This window comes from Aulonocara sp. 'chitande type north' Nkhata Bay, linkage group LG3, assembly GCF_057382095.1.
Source record: "Aulonocara sp. 'chitande type north' Nkhata Bay isolate Kocher_YH1m ecotype deep benthic linkage group LG3, A_spYH_male_GT1.1, whole genome shotgun sequence".
NCBI classification, from domain to species: domain Eukaryota; kingdom Metazoa; phylum Chordata; class Actinopteri; order Cichliformes; family Cichlidae; genus Aulonocara; species Aulonocara sp. 'chitande type north' Nkhata Bay.
This window is the reverse complement of record NC_141346.1, coordinates 41,675,199-41,695,476: the sequence shown is the minus strand read 5'-3', so window position 1 is coordinate 41,695,476 and position 20,278 is coordinate 41,675,199. Positions and strand designations below refer to the sequence as shown.

At 39.8% G+C, this 20,278-nt stretch overlaps 1 protein-coding gene and 1 pseudogene across 2 annotated transcripts in view; one reads left to right on the top strand and one right to left on the bottom strand.

Annotated features, from left to right (window-relative positions):
- The window catches only part of arap2 (ArfGAP with RhoGAP domain, ankyrin repeat and PH domain 2), a 169,763-nt gene that overhangs the window by 63,159 nt on the left and 86,326 nt on the right, over window positions 1-20,278 (top strand). For both annotated transcript variants that reach the window (XM_086281238.1, XM_086281236.1), the window contains exons 11-13: window positions 9,554-9,753; window positions 17,308-17,393; window positions 17,598-17,780. In XM_086281238.1, coding sequence (XP_086137364.1) covers window positions 9,554-9,753; window positions 17,308-17,393; window positions 17,598-17,780 — 469 coding nt within the window. The remainder of the gene's footprint in view (window positions 1-9,553; window positions 9,754-17,307; window positions 17,394-17,597; window positions 17,781-20,278) is intronic.
- Window positions 12,024-12,778, bottom strand: LOC147335704 (uncharacterized; annotated as a pseudogene).

Genomic DNA, 20,278 nt, shown 5'->3' with positions numbered 1-20,278 from the left:
CTCCATTTTTACTCCTCGTGGTTTGTTTGTGGCAGATCTAAATAACGAGGCTGCAAATTTAATATTTCATTTCTGGACCAGCTGAGCAGAACCACAGATGTGAACGTGACCTTAGTGGTTACATATCTGAACAAACAAAAAAAAAAGTTTCTTAAACAGGAGCTCAGTCAAAGCCATTGAACCAAACTTATTTTCATTGTCAGTCATTTAGAATAGAATAGAATAGAATAGAATTCAACTTTATTGTCATTGCACATGCACAGGTACAGGGCAACGAAATGCAGTTTGCATCCATCCAGAAGTGCTTTAGTGATATAGATATATTACAATATATATTAGCAATAATATAGATATGTGAGTATATTACAGAAATGGGTCTATTATGGTATGTTATAATGTACACGGTATGAAGTATGTTGTGAATATTCTATAACTATAAGTATGTACAGGCTGTAGTGAGTACAAGCTATGTACAGGATATGAACAGGATATAAATATGAAAAACTATACAGAATATGAAATAAATAACTTTACAGAATCTGGGATATACAGCTATACAGAAATGGAAACTATGCAAGTTGTAAACAGTTGTAGGATTAAAGATTATCGAATGTACAGAATGATTATTTACACAGAGCTATACAGTAGTGCAGTTAAGATAAGTGAGGGTGTAGATAGTTTCTACAGAGGCTATATAAAGTGCTAGTGGTTGTGAGTGGTGGTTCAGTCCATGTTATTATTGTGTTTGAGGGTACAGTTGTCCATTGTGGGTGTGTGTATGTTCAGTCCATGAGTTTAACGTGGGTCAGATGTCAGGAGGCAGAGTTCAGGAGTCTGACAGCTGTGGGGAAGAAGCTGTTCCGGTACCTGGTGGTCTTAGTCCGGAGGCTCATTTAATACAAATGTATGCGCTTTTTACCCTTTGTTTTCCTTTGGGGTGTAACTAATGAGCAGCCGTGTCACAAAGTTAAGCCTGAGCTCTAATGAGACAAAAGAGAAACTTTTCATAAGTTTGCTTTTACCGCATTTAGCAGCACTCCTGTCAAATCACTGTGACGGAGCATCTTGTAACTCACCGCATCCGCCTCTTACAAACTATAAACATATTGATCATAGCGGGGCATACACGATCACCATGCTTTTTTATGAAGTCTCCTCTGGGAGCTTTGTACAGGTATCTCTGCCTCTGTAGGGCACAAAGCCTTTCAGGTGCCTCGAGTCCTGTGGGCCTGCGATCAATGAGCGTGCTGCTTGTTTGTGCTGTAATGGCCCATTTAGAATACAACCGTCACAGCTGCCTGGACAAAGCACGGCTCGTTTGTTTGCGTGTGCTTTTTGCACCGTTTCCTCTTTTCAGCCCTTCCTTTTTTTCTTTCTTTCTTCTTTTTTTTGTGTTGCCCGTTGCCTTGCGTAAAGATTTTTATTTTTGCTCTCATTCCTCCACGTGTCTGTTGTATATCCGATCGATCTGTTTGTGTCAGCTCCCTTAATGGTCCCATCGTTTGGCACCTTCGTTAATACGCTGGATGTAATTGCCATTTTGTAAGGACCCCCAAAAAACCGAACACAAATGAGCTCCCGAATAGTTTTGATGAGATGATTTTAGAAAAGGTTAGAGTGTGTGTGTATCTCTGTGTGAGAGTGTGTATCAAATCGATTGGTAGCCCTGGGAGCGTTCTCCTACCTGCTCAAGGTGGGGATTAGTGAGAAATTCATCTAATCACTTTAAGCTGTGGAGACTCACTTTGGCTTTTCTATTGTTTTCGCTGCCGTTAAGTGGACGGTCCGTTGTGTTGGATACAATAGCAAACTTTTAAGAGTAGAGGGAATGACAATGAGGCACAGAGGAGAGGAGACGTCGGCAGGCAAAGACGTTCAACTTTGGGGAGAGAGAAAAACTTTGGGCTCATGATCAGAACACACTTGTGCTACAGTAAAGCTGCAGATAAATGCCTAGCTCAAGGGCATATTGGAGAAAATCCATGTTTGTCTGCTTTGTTTTTTGTTTGTCTGATGTGTATTGAGGTCTTTGGACAGTTTCACAATTTTTCTGCCTTGGACAGAAAGTATTTGGTAATGAAAGCTCTCGGCAGCCTGGTGTTTGGGCTGTTCTGAGTGCGGGAGCTTTGGTTTTTGAAGGACTCATTACTGTAAAGTTTTTCAAATGTAATCTGTTGCCCACTGATTCCTTTCAGCTGCATTGTATCAAGTGAACAGAAAGCGATCTTGAGGTGGATAGCGTAAAAATAAAAAAGCTCTCTCTAAAGCCATTAAGAAATCATTGCTAGAAATCACCAGGGGTAAGCGTTCGTAATTTGGAAAATGACCCTTAAAATGGTGGTTATATTTCTCTAGTCACCGTCCCCGTGTCCATTTCTGCCGCGTTACTGTTTGCACCTGTCTGTGAAAACTGCCGGGCTCCGGTGTTGTATTTGCACATTATTTCTTTTTAACTGTGGATTTTGTCTGCCATCACTTTCAGTGTAATTGTTGTTGAGGTCTTTTTTTGTGTTTCCAATGGGAGGAATGATTACAGTGTCCGCTGAAGGCCACTTCATGTTTTCAGCATGTGTGCTCACACACAGCTTCAGAGTGGAACTCAAACAGCCTGTGGCTTGCGCACACTTCTACTAGTTCATCTAAAAAATAAAAAGTAAAAAAAACCCACAAAAGGCGAGAAAATCTTTAAAAATTTATTTTTTCGTAGTTTAATTGAAAAGGATACATGTTCAAATATGTATTACATCTCATGTGCAGAAATTCAAGTCTTTTATGTTTTATTTTTGATGAATATGCTTTGTGAGTCATGAAAAATAAAAAATCCAGTATCTCAGATTATTAGAATTTCATTTTATTTCAAGTTGGAGTAAATTACTTTTCACACAGTGTAAACACAGTGCATCTCTCAGTCTAGTTAAGTCCTAAGAACCATCATCATGGGAAAGACTGCTGATTCAACAGGTGTCCAGATCATGATAATTAACACCCTGCACAAGGAGGATCGCCATAGGAGGTCATTGCTGAAAGGCTGGCTGTTCAGAGTTCTCTACTGAAGTATATTAATGGAAAGCTGACTGGAAAAGAAAAGTGTACAAGTAACAGGGATGACTGTAGTCTTGAGAAGATTGTCAAGAACTTGGGAGCTTTCCATAGGGGGACTGAGGGTGGTTTCAGTGCATCAAGCACCAACACGCACAGTCTTGTAAGGTCTTCTGGAAAGGAGCTCCAGCTGTTGTGTTGCTAATGCCATGCCACTCATGTACCAGCGACAATATCGGCATCTTATCTGGGCTAAAGGGAAAAAGAACTGGACTCATACTTAGTTAGCATTCCTCTTTTCAGAAGAAGGTAAATTTTGGATTTCATTTTGAAGCCAAGGTCCAAGAACCTGACGGAAGAGCTGAGAGGCACATAATCCACGATTTTTGACGTCCACTATGAAGTTTCCACAACCTGTCATGATCTGGGGTACTGTGTTATCTGCTGATGTTCTTGGCGGTTGGTCTACTGTGTTTCATCGTGTCCAAAGCCAACGCAAAATCTGCCAAGTTTTGGACAACGTTTCCATCTTCCAACAAGCTGTATGGAGATATTGCCAAAACTACTACCACATGGTTTGCTGCTCATGTTATTACTGTGCTTTACTGGCAAACCAACTGATAGGAACCCCCAAAAAACAATCTTTTGTCAAGATGAAACTAGGGCTGCACGATTAATCGTTAGAAAATCGCGATCTCGATTCATACTTATGTGCGATCTCATTTCCAAATGACAACGATTAAAAAAAATATATATAAAAAAAAAAAGACGACGATTGTACTGCATTTTGATCCGGGACGTAATCTGCATGAAAACAAGCGCTCACTCTTCCTGCTCAACAAATGACAAGGGCGGAGCCTTATACCACGTGATACAGAAGCTGTGCCGTGTGATGCTAAAATTAGCAGGGAAAAAACAACGGAGAGCACGTCAGGGATGACGAGAAAGTGACAGGAGAAAATCCGTCCCGGTCAACCACCCAAATATCAATAACGGGAACAGCGCTTCCCTATACCCGTCGAACTCCCGCAGGCACAAAGAAATTACGGAGGCTATTACTTATCACCTGACCAAAGATATGGCTCCCATCAACACTGTGCAAACGAGGGATTTAGGAAAATGATCAACACCCTAGACAAACGCTACACAGTGCCGTCCCGCAACTATTTTTCTATTGTTGCACTACCTGCTCTATACACGCAGTGTCCAGCAACGGTGGAGACGGAATTTCAAGCAGTACAACATTTTGCGGCAACAACAAAACGTGAGACATTTGTTGTTTTTATGTTTATTTATTGTTTTTATGTTCAATCTCAACTGTTACGAAGTTGATGTGCAGTTAACCCTTTAAAGCCGGTCGGAGCGGACACGCTCCATTTTGCGTAACTATTTTTAAATCCCGGTAGCTCTGCAATCACGTAAGCTAGCGCAATAATTTTTTTTGCATATGAAACCGGAGGAGTTGTACTTGCATCTTATGCCATCAGCTTGTCCTAAGTCAGGGTTTCCTTCCACATATAGCTTTGCAAAAATTGCATAAAAAGCACATGCAGCAACAAAAACATAATATTCCAGAAGCACGCTTTGCCGATCCGATCAGCTGTTCATAACACTTCCTACGTCCATCAACGCGAACTATCGCATGTCCCCCTTGACCTGCCAGGAACCAGAAGTGACGTCATTTTGCGGAAATGTAGTTTTTTACCATCTGGCCTTATGAGCCCATACTTGTGTTTTTAAAAGTTATGTTTGACTTTGTCTTTCTGTGTCGTTTCTGGGATGCTTAGGACTCATATTGCACTGCTGGAAATAGTTTATTTTTATGCATATGCTGTTTTTTTTTGCAAATTTGCATTATAATATTTATTTTCGTTTTTCCTGCAGTATGTGAAAATTGGTGTATTTCAAAAATAAAACTATGAAGACACTTAAAATAAATTTCCTGTGGTAGGAAACTAGTTTGTGCAACTTTTTTGTATTTACAGTTTTGAGGGATAAGCCTCTTAAATTTCTCTAACTAGAAATATATCTTAAAAAAACAAAAACGATTTTCAATTTATTTGTAGTTTATTGCACTTTTTTGCAATTTATGTAATTACTATGCACTTAATACATACATATTATTAAAATCTGGGCTATAATGGTTGTATTGATGTATATCAACTTAAAATGCTCCCAAAAATGGCTCCACAGCATGTAAAAATATAATATAAGCTCTGGCGGACTTGGTTCTATGGTAGGTCTTAAAGGGTCAATAAGCGCAATAAATATTTATACTGGAAAAGAAAATCGTGAGAGAATCGTTATCTTAATTCTAAGCCAAAAAATCGTGATTCTCATTTTATGCAAAATCGTGCAGCCCTAGATGAAACACATCAAAGCCAAAAAATACAGATGAGCTGAAGCTACTATCAAAGCATTCTGGGCTGGACTTCAGCAGAGCTACAGGCCTTGATGCACCGATGCAGTCGATTATGGTACACAAGGCCCAATAAGGTCTTCGGGGTACAAATGAAAAGACTTTTAAGGAGTTGGACATTTCTCTATTGTAGATCATTTTACACAGATGGGTGATTTTAAATTTTTTTTATTATTATCTCTTAGTGATTTTGTTTATTAATAACATTGCAGATGGACATAATGATAGATGCCACTCATGTAGAATAACACGGTCAATTTAGTGGTGTCAGTGACGCGTGGTTAAATAAATTTTTAGACTGCAGGATATGAGCTCTGTGGGATTCTCTCTGTAAAGGAGGGCAACTCTAAGAAGCGATGTTTGTTGGTTTCTTGTCAAGGTCATAGGGGCTGTATTGATTATCCACAGTTAAAAGTGCGTCACTCTCTCCGTAATAAACACCTCTGGGAGTGACTAGTTGTCATGGCCAGATGAATTTTTCAAGAAATATTGAGGTTCTCCATCTTAAACTGGCTGTTACTCAATATATAAGTGCTATGTTTAACAAAAACTATTTCTCATATAACAAGCCAGAGAAACTGAGAATGTCAAGCCACTAGACTTCAAAATTGGATTACCAAATTTGATAGTCATAGGGCTTTTTGTGTAAAATACATTTTCATGAGTGGGGAGTCAAATTAAATCCTTGGGTGAATGAGGAATCTTGAAGCTGACTTCAGAGAGCGGACCATGAAGGCCATGTAGGGCATTTGAAACTTACTGTTAGAGGGTCTTATTTAATGGAATTGCTTGACTTTTCTTCTTGTTCACTCTGTATTTCAGATGAAATATGGAGCTAGATGAGCTGCTTAACTTACTATAAAGACTACAAACCCAATTATAAAAATATCACATTGTGCTCAGAGTAACATGAAGACTCTAGGATGTCATTGTACCTGACAAAGAAATCGTTTGCTATCTATATCTCAAAGAAATTGTTTTCCTCATTTCCTAGTTAAATGTCTCTTAGCTTAGATTTAATCGACGGACGTGAGCGGCATTAAGCTTTATTGGAAAAGAAGATGGCACACAAGTAATGTATTTACACCAATTTTATTAACCATTCTTCCCAACATTCAGTAAATTTCTATAAAAACATTTATATATTTCCATGGACTCGACCATCTTCAGGATTCACTTCCATGGGTGGAAATAATGTCAACCTTGAAGTGACTAAAAATGTAGAACCTATAGCTGTTTGAGCCTGGCTCCAAAAGCAAGTTAATCCTATGATTAACTACAGTACACAACTTTGCATTTTTAAAAAGAACGTTTGTAACCTTGAAGCCTGGAGTTCCCCCACCCCTGGTCTACAACTTTAATGAGTGGCGATATCGTATTGTAGCCTGAATTCCCCCCCATGTTTTCTAGAATAGAATCAACATGCCGATTGCTTTGAAGTCTTTTTGAGCTGGTTTTCAGCTTTGCATTGTGTTGTTGGCTTTGTGTTTATATGTAAATACTAAAAGATTGTGTGTATGGCCTCTTTTAAAGTAACAACCCCAAAACTTTCATGACAATTGGATGGAAAGCACTAGAATGGAAAGATTAGGATTTTAGATTTATGGCGCAGTGCTATTTTCCATATAGTTGAGCATCCCATCCTTACAGTGTATGGATTCAGCTTGCTGACTGACTTTAGTAGGCTTAGCTGATAAGTTAGAAATCCAATTTCTTGTCCGAATATGGTAACTCATAGCTCCAAATAACCAACATTGCTACAGTCAAAATGCTAGGCTTTAAAATATGAATTGAGTCCAGAAACTGGTGGACAACATTGCAAGGGCTATATCTGTCTTTTATACGGCTGAACAGCCACCTGTGCAGAATTTTCAGGACTTGCCAGCACGCTACACTATTTATTCCCAAAGGGGTTGCCATGACATCAAAAAGAGATAGAACATTGCTAACTGGCTAGCTAGCTAGCATTAGCGTTACTAAGAAAGTTTGGTTTTACTGGTATTGTGTCTTCATGTTTCTCAGGAATGTAGTTTTTATTTATTTTAAGGTTTAGGTTTTGCGCACCTAGTTTTCTTCTTTAGGTTAGTTTCAGCTAACTATGATAGCCTTTGTTTCACACTCAACTTTTTAACCTTATTTGAGTAAAGCACTGAATGTAGCCACACTTGACTGTGTGAAAAGCACTTCTGCAATAATAATAGCAAGTATTTAGTAGCTACTTGCTATTATTACTGCCTAAGGGTGTGATTTAAGGCCCTCGATTAAATGACTTTCAGCTTTTCTAAATGGCCAGATAATTACATGGAAGCAGCATGAAATAGCACCAGAGGATATAAGGTTGTAGCTGTTGCTGGTAAGGGTAATTGACAGATTTCATCAGAATACAAGACTGCTTGTAAAATGTCCAAAAAAACAGTGCAGATGCAAGAAATTATTTACCATTAGCTTGTAAAGCAGTATAACCTCTCAATCTCATCCATTTTTGGAGGTCTTCATTAACAGAAAACTAGGTGTATGATTCAAATTTCCATTCAAAATTATTTTATTTTCCTTCCGTTTAACGTCTGTTGTCCTTAAAGCTGCAGTCTGTTTTATGGCCTTACTTTTGACCCAGCCTTCACTTCATATCTGAAAAAATTCTGACACCTTCACATACTCCTGTGCCGCCTCCCATCGGTCCCTTTGTGGTTTTTCCGGGGCCGTGTTGCAGTTGAGCAGACGGTGTGAGCAGTCATCTCTTTTGATGGGCCCCGGGCAGAGACCAGTGGGCACAGAACAGCTGAACCCAATCAACCTATCGATCTCGCCTGGGTTACTTGGGCGAGGCTGGCCTGGTGCACATCCTCTGCTCTAGGCTACCCTCACCTCGACACTCACTCACCCACCCACCCTCACCCACACCCCTCTGACTCAACATCTTGAGTCTTACTTTACACTGGTTGCCAGGTTACCATGGAGACCGCTGGTCCCATTTCTCTTGTCTAAGTGCTTCTTTCAGTCAAGCTAGGGTGCTCTCCGTCTCTTTCCCCTCAGTTTTATATCTCTGTCTATCTGTCATTCCCCCTGCCTGTCTCTTTGTCTCTTGCTTGCTCCTGCTTCAGCTTATACGTGCACACAGGCTGCTTGTTACGCACATTTGGAATACATTTAGATAATACTGAGATAGTCATTACTTTCAGCAGCTTCTTCTTCAAAATGCACGCAAAATGAAACACTGTCTTCCTCATTGGAAACCTCTGCTTTCTGTCCCTGCAAGATGTCTGCATGAGGGCTTGTTAGGTAGTAACAGACTTATACTGTGTGTGTGTGTGTGTGTGTGTGTGTGTGTGTGTGTGTGTGTGTGTGCGCACCAAAAAAAAAATCTATTTACTTTGGAAAATTAATGAGAGCAACATGAGTAGATTGAAATATTTGCTCTCATCATTGTAGCTGGGTTATTATAGTGCATGTAAACCTAAGTGACTGTTAATGATGTATTCTCCCAAATATTCTTAATGCGCTTGGCTACAACTAACAAATTGCCATCATGTGGCAGTAATTTCACTTACTGCACCCATGTCAACAGAAGGAGCACCATCTGTATTGCCAAGCTCATCTCACTCCTTTGCCTAGCCTTTTTCAGATTTACAGAGCTCTTGCTCCAACTCGTGCTGGAGCAACAGTGTAAATCTGATTTAAAAATATATACATATATATTGAAGCTATAAATGGGTTATGTTTATCCCTTTTTTTTTTCCCATCAGCACTTTTTAACTTTTCTGGGTCTAATGTAGAAATAATATCCTGAAAGAAAGGGGGAAAAAAACACTCCCGCATTAGAACTTTATAGATTTTAGAGGTGCATGGTGAGACATATTGATTTACCTGCCCCCTTCCCTCCCCCCTATCAATTTCACCAAAGCTATTGCAATCACACGTAGGCATACACACTTAGCACCCCCGTTCCCCTCCAAAACTACTCCAAATACTGCACACCCCCGTAACCCCTGCCAAGCGATACTGTGCTGTTTAATTGCTCTCTCAAATCAAATTAATAACAGTGAGGTATGTGTTGGGTGGGGGCAAAAAATAAGATAAAAAAATCAATTGTTGCAGCTTCACGGCCGAGTCAGAACGCGAGAAGCAGGAGTGGATTGAAGCAGTGAAAGAATCGATTGCCGAGACACTCTACGACTATGAAGTGGCAGAGAAGATCTGGTTTAAAGAGGCCAATAGAAGCTGCGCCGACTGCCGCGCGCCGCAGCCGGAGTGGGCGTCGGTCAATCTGGGTGTGGTCATCTGTAAGAAATGCGCAGGTAAGGAACACAGGTATGCTTCTCTGCTTCTTGTGCAGACACACACATGCTGGATGGAGGTGGGCATGCTGCTGATAATAAACATAATGTACATGAATGTTTTTCAGAGTCACATTTTTGTGCCAATGAAAGCCGCCCGTCAACAGGGTTAATTTAAAAGCTGCGATTCCTCATCTATGAGGATGGATCCTTGGATTATTATATTTAAGCAGCTGAATGATGAAAACACATAAAAATGTTTTCTATGGCTGTGAATCAAATAATCTTTAAATTTTTTCTGGGAAATATGATGGAAACAAGCCCTGGGCCTTGTAATATTTGTCAGCTAATGCAACAACTACTGCAGATTAATGGCAACACCCTATGTTAGGTATGTTTGCCAATAACTAATTGTTTAATTGCAGACATATCAGTAGCACGGTGGTTTTAACCCCTATTGGTTATTGTAGAGTAATAATTTAAATACTGCGTATCAGTAGCAGATGTGGAAGTTGTTATAAATTAATTATGATTAAAAGTCTTTCTAAGGCCTTAGTGAGGCCCCATAAATGCTCACTGGTTTGTTAGGCCTACAAACCAGTGAGAAACCTTCACTCACTTGGGAAACAAGTATATTCCTTGACCAGTTGGCGAGTGGTCGTTGGAGGTTGCTGGCAATCTGTAGGTGAAACTGCTAAACGAAAACCTCATTGAAATTGCTTAAATGAAAAAAAAATCAAATTAAAAATGATTTATCTAAATACTTCTTATAAATAAAGTTAAATGAGCTTGTTGAATTGAACTCTTATAATGTAGAGTTCTGCAATAAAGTAATGACGACTTTAATAGATGCTTTAAAATGGTTAATAAGCAGCCGGTGTGCTTTTTACTATCCTTAAAGTTGACTGTTTATCTGGACGTAGCATTTTCAGTGGGAGAAAACATACACATGTGCAACCATTCATGTGTGTTTGGGGGGAATCACAAGTTTGCACTATGTGGCTATAAAAGCTCACAAGCAAGGCACAAAGCAAACCAGCTGGAAATGCCAGCAGAATATTATTTCCTCTTGTCTCTCTCGAGTCATAACTTATGGAAAGAAAAAAAATAAACACCACACCGCGTGTAAAAAGTTATGACTGATGCTCAGAGACGTGCCAAATTAAAAAGGGATGCATGTTAGTGCTCGGCTCCTCTCTGTGCATGTGTGGTCTGATGTGTGTGCCTGTCTGAGCGTGTGCTCTGACCAGGAGGCTCTTTTGGAATAAGATCTCAGGTGATAAGCCACATATGGGAGTTGGCGTCTGGCCTCTGGCCTCTCTAATCTGTTTGGCTATACTGGATGGCTCAGATGAAATGACAACAAAGATTAAGCCACAGGCGAGAACTTGGGGGATCCCGAACTCCTTCTTGACCCGCTAAACATGATTAGAGAGACGTGGCAGCCATGCTTGATGTGCAGGGATATCTTGTTGGTGTGTAGGTGTTTTTCTTCCCGCTCCAGATTTCTCCCAGAGTCATGCAATTTAATGCAATTCTTCACCTCACCTGTGCAAAGCCTGTGTAATTGGTACACATCAGATATCCAACATCTCCTTTCAAACAGCCTTAAATGATTTCATTTGCTGAGGTGTTTAATATTACATTTTGTCGGCACGCCGGGAGCAGGAGGGGTGGATATTTGCTACGAGGGAAGCTGTCCTCACACTGTGCTCTATTTTAAATTGGGCTGTGGTCCATTTGGAATACCAGTGACTGCTCATGCTTTTAATTAGCGATCTGCTTTATTGTCATGCACAATAAAGAGAAATGCTGAACAAGAGGAAGAGGAAAGAAGTAATGAGGAGGCTAATGGTAAAAATGATCCCAGATTGGCTTTTCGTCTTTTCATGCTAAGACTGAATGGATTTTAATATTCTTCAGCTTCAGTCTTTGATATGAACAGCTTAAAACTGCAGTATTTTCTCTGTGTTTACATACACTTTAAGAATTGATAGGGTCTGTTATATTCAGAGAGTATTAAATTAATAATAGTGATTTTTTTCTCTGTTCATTAATATTTACAGTGTTATCTAATCACAAATGCAGTAATACATGCATTTGTTCAAAGATGTTTTTGGATACTGTCCGCGTCTACCTTGAACACTTTGTAAGATAACCTTGCCCGGTCTTCTAATTATCTTTGAATTTTTTTATTTAAAAAAAAAAACAACAAAAACTTTTATTTCTAAAGTAATCTAAGGAGCTTGGATAGAAGATGCCTGGACTACTTTAAGTTTCTTGAAGGTGTTTCATCTGAGAAGCTTCTTTGGTTCTAAGAGTTCTCCAGCTCTAGTTGGAGTTGTATCTTTAGAGGGCCGTTGACTCACATGTGCTGTATCTAATGAGCCATGGTGAGAAAAAGGGTGCGGGTCATTATCAGCAGAGGTTTGGGGTAAAACCATTGCGGGACCTTACCTCGCCCTATCATGTGACTTATTGAGATGAACTGACACATGATGTGAGTGGTTGTAGAGGCGTCTTGGAAGGGATCTCAAAACTGGATTGTAGGTGGCAGACAGTTGGTGTCGTAAGCCACCCCCTCTGTTCAAGGATGACCGTTCACTGTGCACATGGATGGCTTCTTTCACTCCTCTTTCAAACCATCTGTCTTCGATGTCCTAAATGGGAACATTGACATCCTTGAAAGAGTGTCCTTTATCCTTTAGATGTAGACGTACAGCTGAGTCTTGTCCTGTGGAGGTGGCTCTTCTATGTTGTGCCATGCCTTTATGAAGTGGCTGTTTGGTCTCTCCAATCTTGAGTTCTGAGCTCTCCTCGCTGCACTGCACACACTACGTTGTTTAGTTTGTGTTTGGGAGTTTTGTCCTTGGGATGACCCATTTTTTGTCTGAGTCTATGGCTGTGTCTGATATACACTGGGGATGTCGTGCTTGGAGAAAATTCTCCTGAGTTTCTCTGATAAACCTGCTACATAAGGAATGACAGTATTCTGTTTGTCCTTCTGATTCGCCCTAGTTGGTGTCTGACCTTGTTTACTGGGCATCTTTTCTGATTTGATGAAAGCCCAATCAAGATAACCACATATTTTAAGAGTTTTCTCTACGTGTATGTTCCTTTTCTTTCCCTTCAAGCTTAGAGGGAACGTTTTATGCCCTGTGTTGCGGGGTCTTGATTACTCCAAGTTTAAGAGTAGGTACTGGTCTTCTGGTAAACTTCAATGTTGAGGTTTCCATTCTCCTCAGTGAGCGCAGCACAGTCCAGAAATGAGAAACTGTTATCCTTTGTATCTTCCCTGGTGAACTTTGTTTCTGTCCACTGAGTTGATGTGAGAAGTGAAGGTTATTACTTCTTGGGTAGTTTGGTCATTTGGTTTTAGAACTAAAGAAGGTTCTTAGATGAGAGGTGAAACTTAAAATCCAGTCACTTTTCTTTCCAGGCTCCTTAGATCACCATGACCTGACGACTGAGAAGCTACACAGACCTATTTCTCAAGTATATTTTAGCTGTTGTTTTCTCAACAGGATCTGACTGATCTTACTAAAATATTTTTATTTGTTTGTTAAAAAGTTGGTAAAAACTATTAGTAACTGTCTGGGGTTTCCTTTCTTTTTTAAATAACGTCTTAATATTACTAACCCATTTAAATCCTGATAACACTTACCTGATGCGTTATTTATGCTGTGTAACTATAGCAGCTAGCTGTCTGGTAATTCAAGTTACTGAACTAAACCTTATCCGTGTTTTGAGCATTGGTGCAGTTGTCTGATAAACAGCATGGCTTACTGTCTGATTAAATGAGCTAACACCCTTCCAAGATGTCAGGCCACATCTTGAGTGTATTTCATGTAATTTGTCTGTATTTTTGTATGTGCAATGCACCCATACACTACAGATGTAATAACTTAGCAATCCACTTTTTCCTCTACCTCCAAAAGCTCAAGGTAATATTATGCAAAATGCTAAGATCAAGGCTTCTTGATGGTTGTGTATGACTCACTTTGCTGATGTCACGGTGACCATGCCCCGATTTTACAGGCTTCAGGTCAATCCCACATTTCTCTCTTATTTTATTTCCTCATTAAATTAACTCACCTCTCCATCTATGCACTCATTTCTTTGTGTCCTTATGCTTACTACTCAAGACGGCTGCCATAGGAAATGACAGTGCTTCAAAGACCTTATGCTGTGCTTCACACATATAATGCAATAAACTTCTTTAACCCAAGATGCAACTTGTAGGCATGTCCACTGGCAACAGTTGCCATGGCAATGTGAAATTACAGGGTTCATTGTCTTGCTCTGCTTCCTCATGAGTTGTCACTGAGTGAAGGGGTCGAGAGGGGAAGGAGGGGGAATCCACACAAGCACACAAGGTTGAAAAAGTACTCCGTGTGATGTGGATGGAGTCACCGGGAAAGTTTTTAATTGGGGGTGAAGTCCTTGGTGGGTTGAGCATTAATTTTTTTATTTATTTAATTTTTTTGTGTGAAAGCTGCAGTGATGGGAATGCCTTTTTGTGTGTTGTTTTTTTTCCACCGGAAATATGAAGACATTTACAGCAGCCTATTTATATGAGACGATCTCACTGTATACCTGGCGGCACATGCACATGCACGATTCTTTCAGCTTCATTACCCTTACACAAGTGAAAATGGTCCTGTGGTGTTGCAAAGGCTCTGTGGATGTAGCATGGCAATACTCTGCTGCAAGCACCCCGAATAAAATAGTTTCACTCCTTCACAGGGACAGACTCTTACTCTTTGGCCTTCATTTGTCAAGTTGGACTTCTGATCTCCAAGACTGTTATTATCCCTGACATTTCAGTGTATTTTTCGAGATTGGGAAGAAAACAGATTTAAATGTAACCCTAGACCCCACTGCTGTATCCACCCTCAATATGTGTAGAGAATAAAAAAATAAATTGTCTTAATGGCAGGGAAGAAGGTTATCTTTTCTTTTCTTTTTTGTCTTTTGGGTCTAATGCTACAGTCACACTAAGGAAAAGAGTGGTTGGAGTCTGCGGCATGACCAGAATTAGTGCATTTGTGTAAAATGAACTTCCAATCTCACTTCCTTTGAAATGATTGTAACCACTCGTAGTCAGATATAATTTTCGAAGACACTTTGGTGCACAATGGAGATGATGATAAAGCAGCAATAAGGTGGACTCAGCTTGGTGTCAGGATGTGGTTGAATAGGGCTAAGTTGGCAATTAGAAGAAATCTGTTTGCATTAACAAATTGATTCACTGTTATAAATCAGTGAAAATTGCAAATCTGTTTTGCATTTCCAAAAGGATGAACTCTGAATGAACAAAGTTCAGTTCAGTTCAGTGAATCTCTGCAACCTGTCCAAGGGTATACCTTGGACAGGTTGCAGAGATTCACATCAACTTTGTTCATTCAGAGTTCAGCCAGAACTTCGTAGACCTGAAACAGAAGTTCTGACATTCCTTTAAAAACAGTGACGTAGTTGCTGAAGGCTGCTGATTTAATTGCATAGTTACTAGGAATATAACCAGAGTACAACCAGCTAAGTCACAAGTTGAACTTATTTTTAGATTGAGTGTATTGTGTTGGAAATCTATCAGTCAGTCCAAGCTGCACTGCAATCGTTTGGAGACAAGTTGCCTTCCGTCACTCGACCCATGCAACCGACCTTTTAATCTAAAGTGATCGCCCAGAGGTCAACCACTGAGTGACCAGTTGGTTGCCACAACTACTTGTAGTTAGTCGCCAAATGCTAAAACATTCCAAGCAATTACCAGGAAAAAGCAGATTGTTCTTAATGGCAAAGAGGTTACCAGTCAATTTTAAGTCTATTGTGACTGAGCTACAACTTAAGAAACATTTCATCTGCTATAAAGAGGAATCATCTTATTAGGATAAAGGTCACTCTTTCAAGGATGTCAATGTTCCCATAGGTATTGTTATTGCACTAATTTGATTGAATCAATCTAAGCGGCAAACTAAGGCCCTGATTTGATCAGATTTATTGATTTGCCAAGTAAAACAAGAACAGAGGTGTGTGATATCTCCTAGAAAGATATTTGAAGTTTGACATGTTTATAGATCTGAGTTTGTTGAACTAATAATATTGTTTAAATAATACATTGGATCATCTTTACGCAGGCTTTCTTAATAGGGTAAGACATTTATGTTCAACTCCTAACCTTAATTATAACTTCAGATAGAGTGTGGATTTTAAATTAACATCACATTTAATTTTGATATACTTGATATTGATGAAGTCCCTGATCTGACTTCACCAAATTAACTAAAAGGGAAACATTTAGTTACCCGCTTTTTCATGCCAGAAGACGCTTCCAATAGTGAGATACCGAATGAGGTTTGAAAGTGAACATGGCGTTCCACAGGATTTAACACTGGGTCCACTAACGTTTGGATGACGTAGCATACGTCGCGTTTGTGACCACTTTAAAACTCCCCTATGAAACTGCATGTGAAGTGACATTTAAAATGAAATGACTTCAGAGTTCATAGTTATTGGTGCTGATGAGGAAAGATGTCTATAAATCTTAGAGGTAGTATAAATGTGGTTCTGTCTAGATGCCCATGAAAGAAAGCGTATAGACTCAAAACTGCTGTGACAGGAAGGGTGGCACCGTCCTTTTGTCTCTAATGAATGCACCAACTGATCACATCAAGCCTGACCAAAATGAGACATGTCTTGGCATATCAGATTCAAAATCCAGTCTGGGAGCAATTAGACCTGTCAGTTATGTGTCCTGGTGAGTGATAATTTTTTTTATGAATGGCACACGGCTTAATAATAAAAATACATGCAGGGTAGTGCTACTATGCCTATGTAAGTAATGCAAATATTGACTAGTTATAAAAAATGACTTCCTAGTTAGCTTTTGTAAAAAGAAATCTCTTAAGTGGCTTATAACTCAGACTTCTCCCACTTGTGTTCTCTTGAACTGTGTCAATATAGCTTTTCACAGCTCATAGCCCCTCATTTTCATTTACAGCTGCTCTACTAGCGAATAGAAGACGGTAATGAGATCATGCCAAATCTAAATATAAAATTATCCGCCATTACACACAGGACAATAATTCACATTCACACATACAGCATGTTTCTGTCTAATGTATTATGCATGTGTGCTCTGTCTTTGGCCATAAGCAACCCCAGAAGCCTCTCGTTCACCCAAATAAACAGGCCGACCAACAAACACAATGAATTACTCATGATTCATTAGCAATTAATGGCCCTCGTTCTCTGCTTTCATTTCCAATTAGGAGAGCTGAGGGGACTAAATATGTCTGTTGTGAGTGAGCGAACGAGCTCGCAGTCATGCTCTGTTTCTCCATCTTGTAACTGCCTGTTTATTGTTTATTCCATCACCAGCATTTGGTGTGTGTTTCAGCACGCCGAGGAGAACACTGTGCATATATGTAAATCGTTATTTTTGCTATTTAATGTGACGTTTTCAGGAACAAAAATGTAGCCTGAGAGAGCCTTGTGAACCCAATGGGGAAATGAATGTGTGAGTCTGTTTGTGTGGCTGTGCGCTAATATTGATGACCGTGTCTTCATGTGTGCCAGGACAGCACCGCTCTCTCGGGCCAAGTATTTCTAAAGTGCGGAGCCTGAAGTTGGACAGCAGTGTCTGGAGCAATGAACTAGTGGAGGTAAATGACATGTGTGTTACTCCTGTCTTTACCTAATCCCATTATATGAAAGCGTATCCATTGTACTAGAACTAATCTAAAAGACTGGGAAGATGCTTGACAGTTCCGCAATGATGATCAATGGTCATTTCAAATCACAGTAATACCTCTGCAAATAATTCTCATCCAAACGTGTCACTTTGTACATGTTTTGCAACCCCTTAGCTCTTTCTGGAAGTGGGGAACAAGAATGCTAACAGTTTCTGGGCTGCTAATCTCCCCCTGGAGGAGGATCTCTACAGAGAGGCTTCTGCAGAGCAGCGGGCCACATTTATCCGCAGGAAATACAGGGAAAGGAAGTACACGAGTGTCCTGGAGGGCTTTAATGACCTGGAGCATCTAAACAAGGTACAGAAATGATGGATTTCATTTATTTCATTTATTTATTCATAAAGCACGTTTAATAACAACAGGGAGCTGACCAAAGTGCTGTACAGCGTAACAGTTAAACAATGACAGAAAATTAAAAGAAAATTAGGATAGAAGAATAAGAATAAGAACTCTCATACAGTTTCGAAAGCCAGAGTAAAAAAATATGTTTTAAGATGCGATTTAAAAAGAGTAACAGTTGGGGCCTTTCTAATGTGGAGAGGTAGATCATTCCACATTTTCGGTGCCACAACCGCAAATGCCCGATCTCCTCTATGAACCATCCTAGACTTATGTAAGGTAAGTAGCAGGTGATCGCTTGATCGAAGGGCTCTAGAGCAGCGGTCCTCAACCCCCGGGCCACGGACCGGAGTCATTTGGTACCGGGCTGCGAGAGTGAGACTCGGGTGTGAAATGTATGGTTTTCAGGGTTTTTATTGGTTTTAGCGTTATTTTGTTATCGTTTTTTTCATTAACTCTGTTTTCCTGGGTCTTTTCACGTGTGTTATGAATAAATCTTATTTTTTTCGGTACCGGTACTAGTTTTATTTTGTTGTATTTATCCGCGACACATTAAAGGCCGGTCCGTGAAAATATTGTCGGGCACAAACCGGTCCGTGGCGCAAAAAAGGTTGGGGACCGCTGTACTAGAGGGCGTATAAAGCTGCAATAGGTCAGACAAATAGTCCGGTGCCTGGCCAATTAGCACTTTATAAGTCAAAAGTAAGATTTTGAATTTAATTCTAAAACGCACTGGAAGCCAATGAAGGGAAGCAAGCACCGGAGTAATATGTTGGTGTTTCTTCACACAAGTCAAAAGGCGAGCTGCAGCATTCTGTACAAGTTGGAGCCGGGCCACCCATATGGAAAAGAAATAGTAAAAACATATATGATTTACTCATGAAAGTGGCCACTTTCTCATTACTTTCATATATTTTTTTAGTAAGTATACAAAACATACAAGTTTCATTATATAATTTTTCAAGGGATCTTATATGTGTTTTCACTCTTGTATGCTTTTCATACAAGTTTCATACAAGACAGATAAAAACTTTATAAGATTTATATATATCTTTTCCATATGGGCAAGCTGGACTGACTGACACCCACATATAGTGAATTGCAGTAATCCAGTTGAGATAAAACAAACGCATGAATTGCTCGTTCCAAATTTCTAAAAGATAAAAAAGATCTCACTTTGGATAGGAGCCTTAATTTAAAAAAGGACTGCTGGACAACTGAATTAATTTGTTTCTCGAATGTAAGTTTGCTATCCAAGGAAACCCCCAGGTTTTTTACATGCGTTTTAACAGCACATGTTAGGTTGCATAAGTCCAAATCAGGGGCATTGAAATTACAGCTCAGTCCAAAAATAATTACCTCAGTTTTATCCTGGTTGAAGGTAAAAAAATTTGAGGCCATCCAGGTTTTAACTTCGTCAAGACATTTGACTAGCGATTCCATGGGCGTGGAGGTGTTTCTATTAAACTGAAGATAAATCTGGGTGTCGTCGGCATATGAGTGAAAGCAGATGTTATGCTTCCTAAAGATTAGGCCTAGGGGCAACATGTAGATTGAAAAAAGAATTGGGCCTAATACGGAACCCTGCGGGACACCACAAGTAAAAGGAGCTGGGGAAGAAATAAAATCATCAAGGCTCACGGAAAAAGTCCTCTCGGAGAGGTACGACCTAAACCATTCCAAGGGGATACCTTTGATACCACATTGCTCCAAACGGGAGATCAGAATGCTGTGGTCAACAGTATCAAAGGCTGCAGTTAAGTCTAGGAGCAGGAGCACAGCTGGGTCTCCTGAGTCAGTGATTAATAAAATATCATTAAGTATTTTATGTATGGATGTACTGGAGCAAAAGAAGCACCAACTGAAACTGAAGCTATAGAAGTCATGTTCTGAGGTGTAGTGGCAGTCATAAATAAATGACTTCATGAACGGTTTTCTGTGAAGAAGAGTTCAGCTGATATGCCAGTTTACTGACATTACCGCTATTGGTGTTGGTGTGTTTGTAGGCTGCACTGTCTACACTATCTGCAGTGGTGGTACTGTGCAAAAGTCTTGAGCCACACCTCAATTCTTTGTATTGCGTCCAAGGAACCCAGCACTCTTGAGCAGCAGTAGTTGGACACTGGCTGCTTTTTCATACATTTTTACTGAAAATTGTATCTTTAGGCACTTTGTTAAAAGTCAGTAACTTAATGAGTTGGTGGCTAAATAAAAAACCGAGAGAATTATAAGGGGAGTGTCCAGAGTCATTAGTTAAGCATGGCGGTGTTGGAGATCTTGTCAAAATTTAAGGAATTATGAGCACAGAAATGTACCATCAGATTTTGATTCGCCACATAATACGTTTGCTTGACAACAGCTTCATTTTCCAGCTTGACCATGATCTCACACACACTCCCAGTGCAGTAAAAGCATACTTGGATAGAAAAACACTCAGTGAAACACTATCAGTCTTG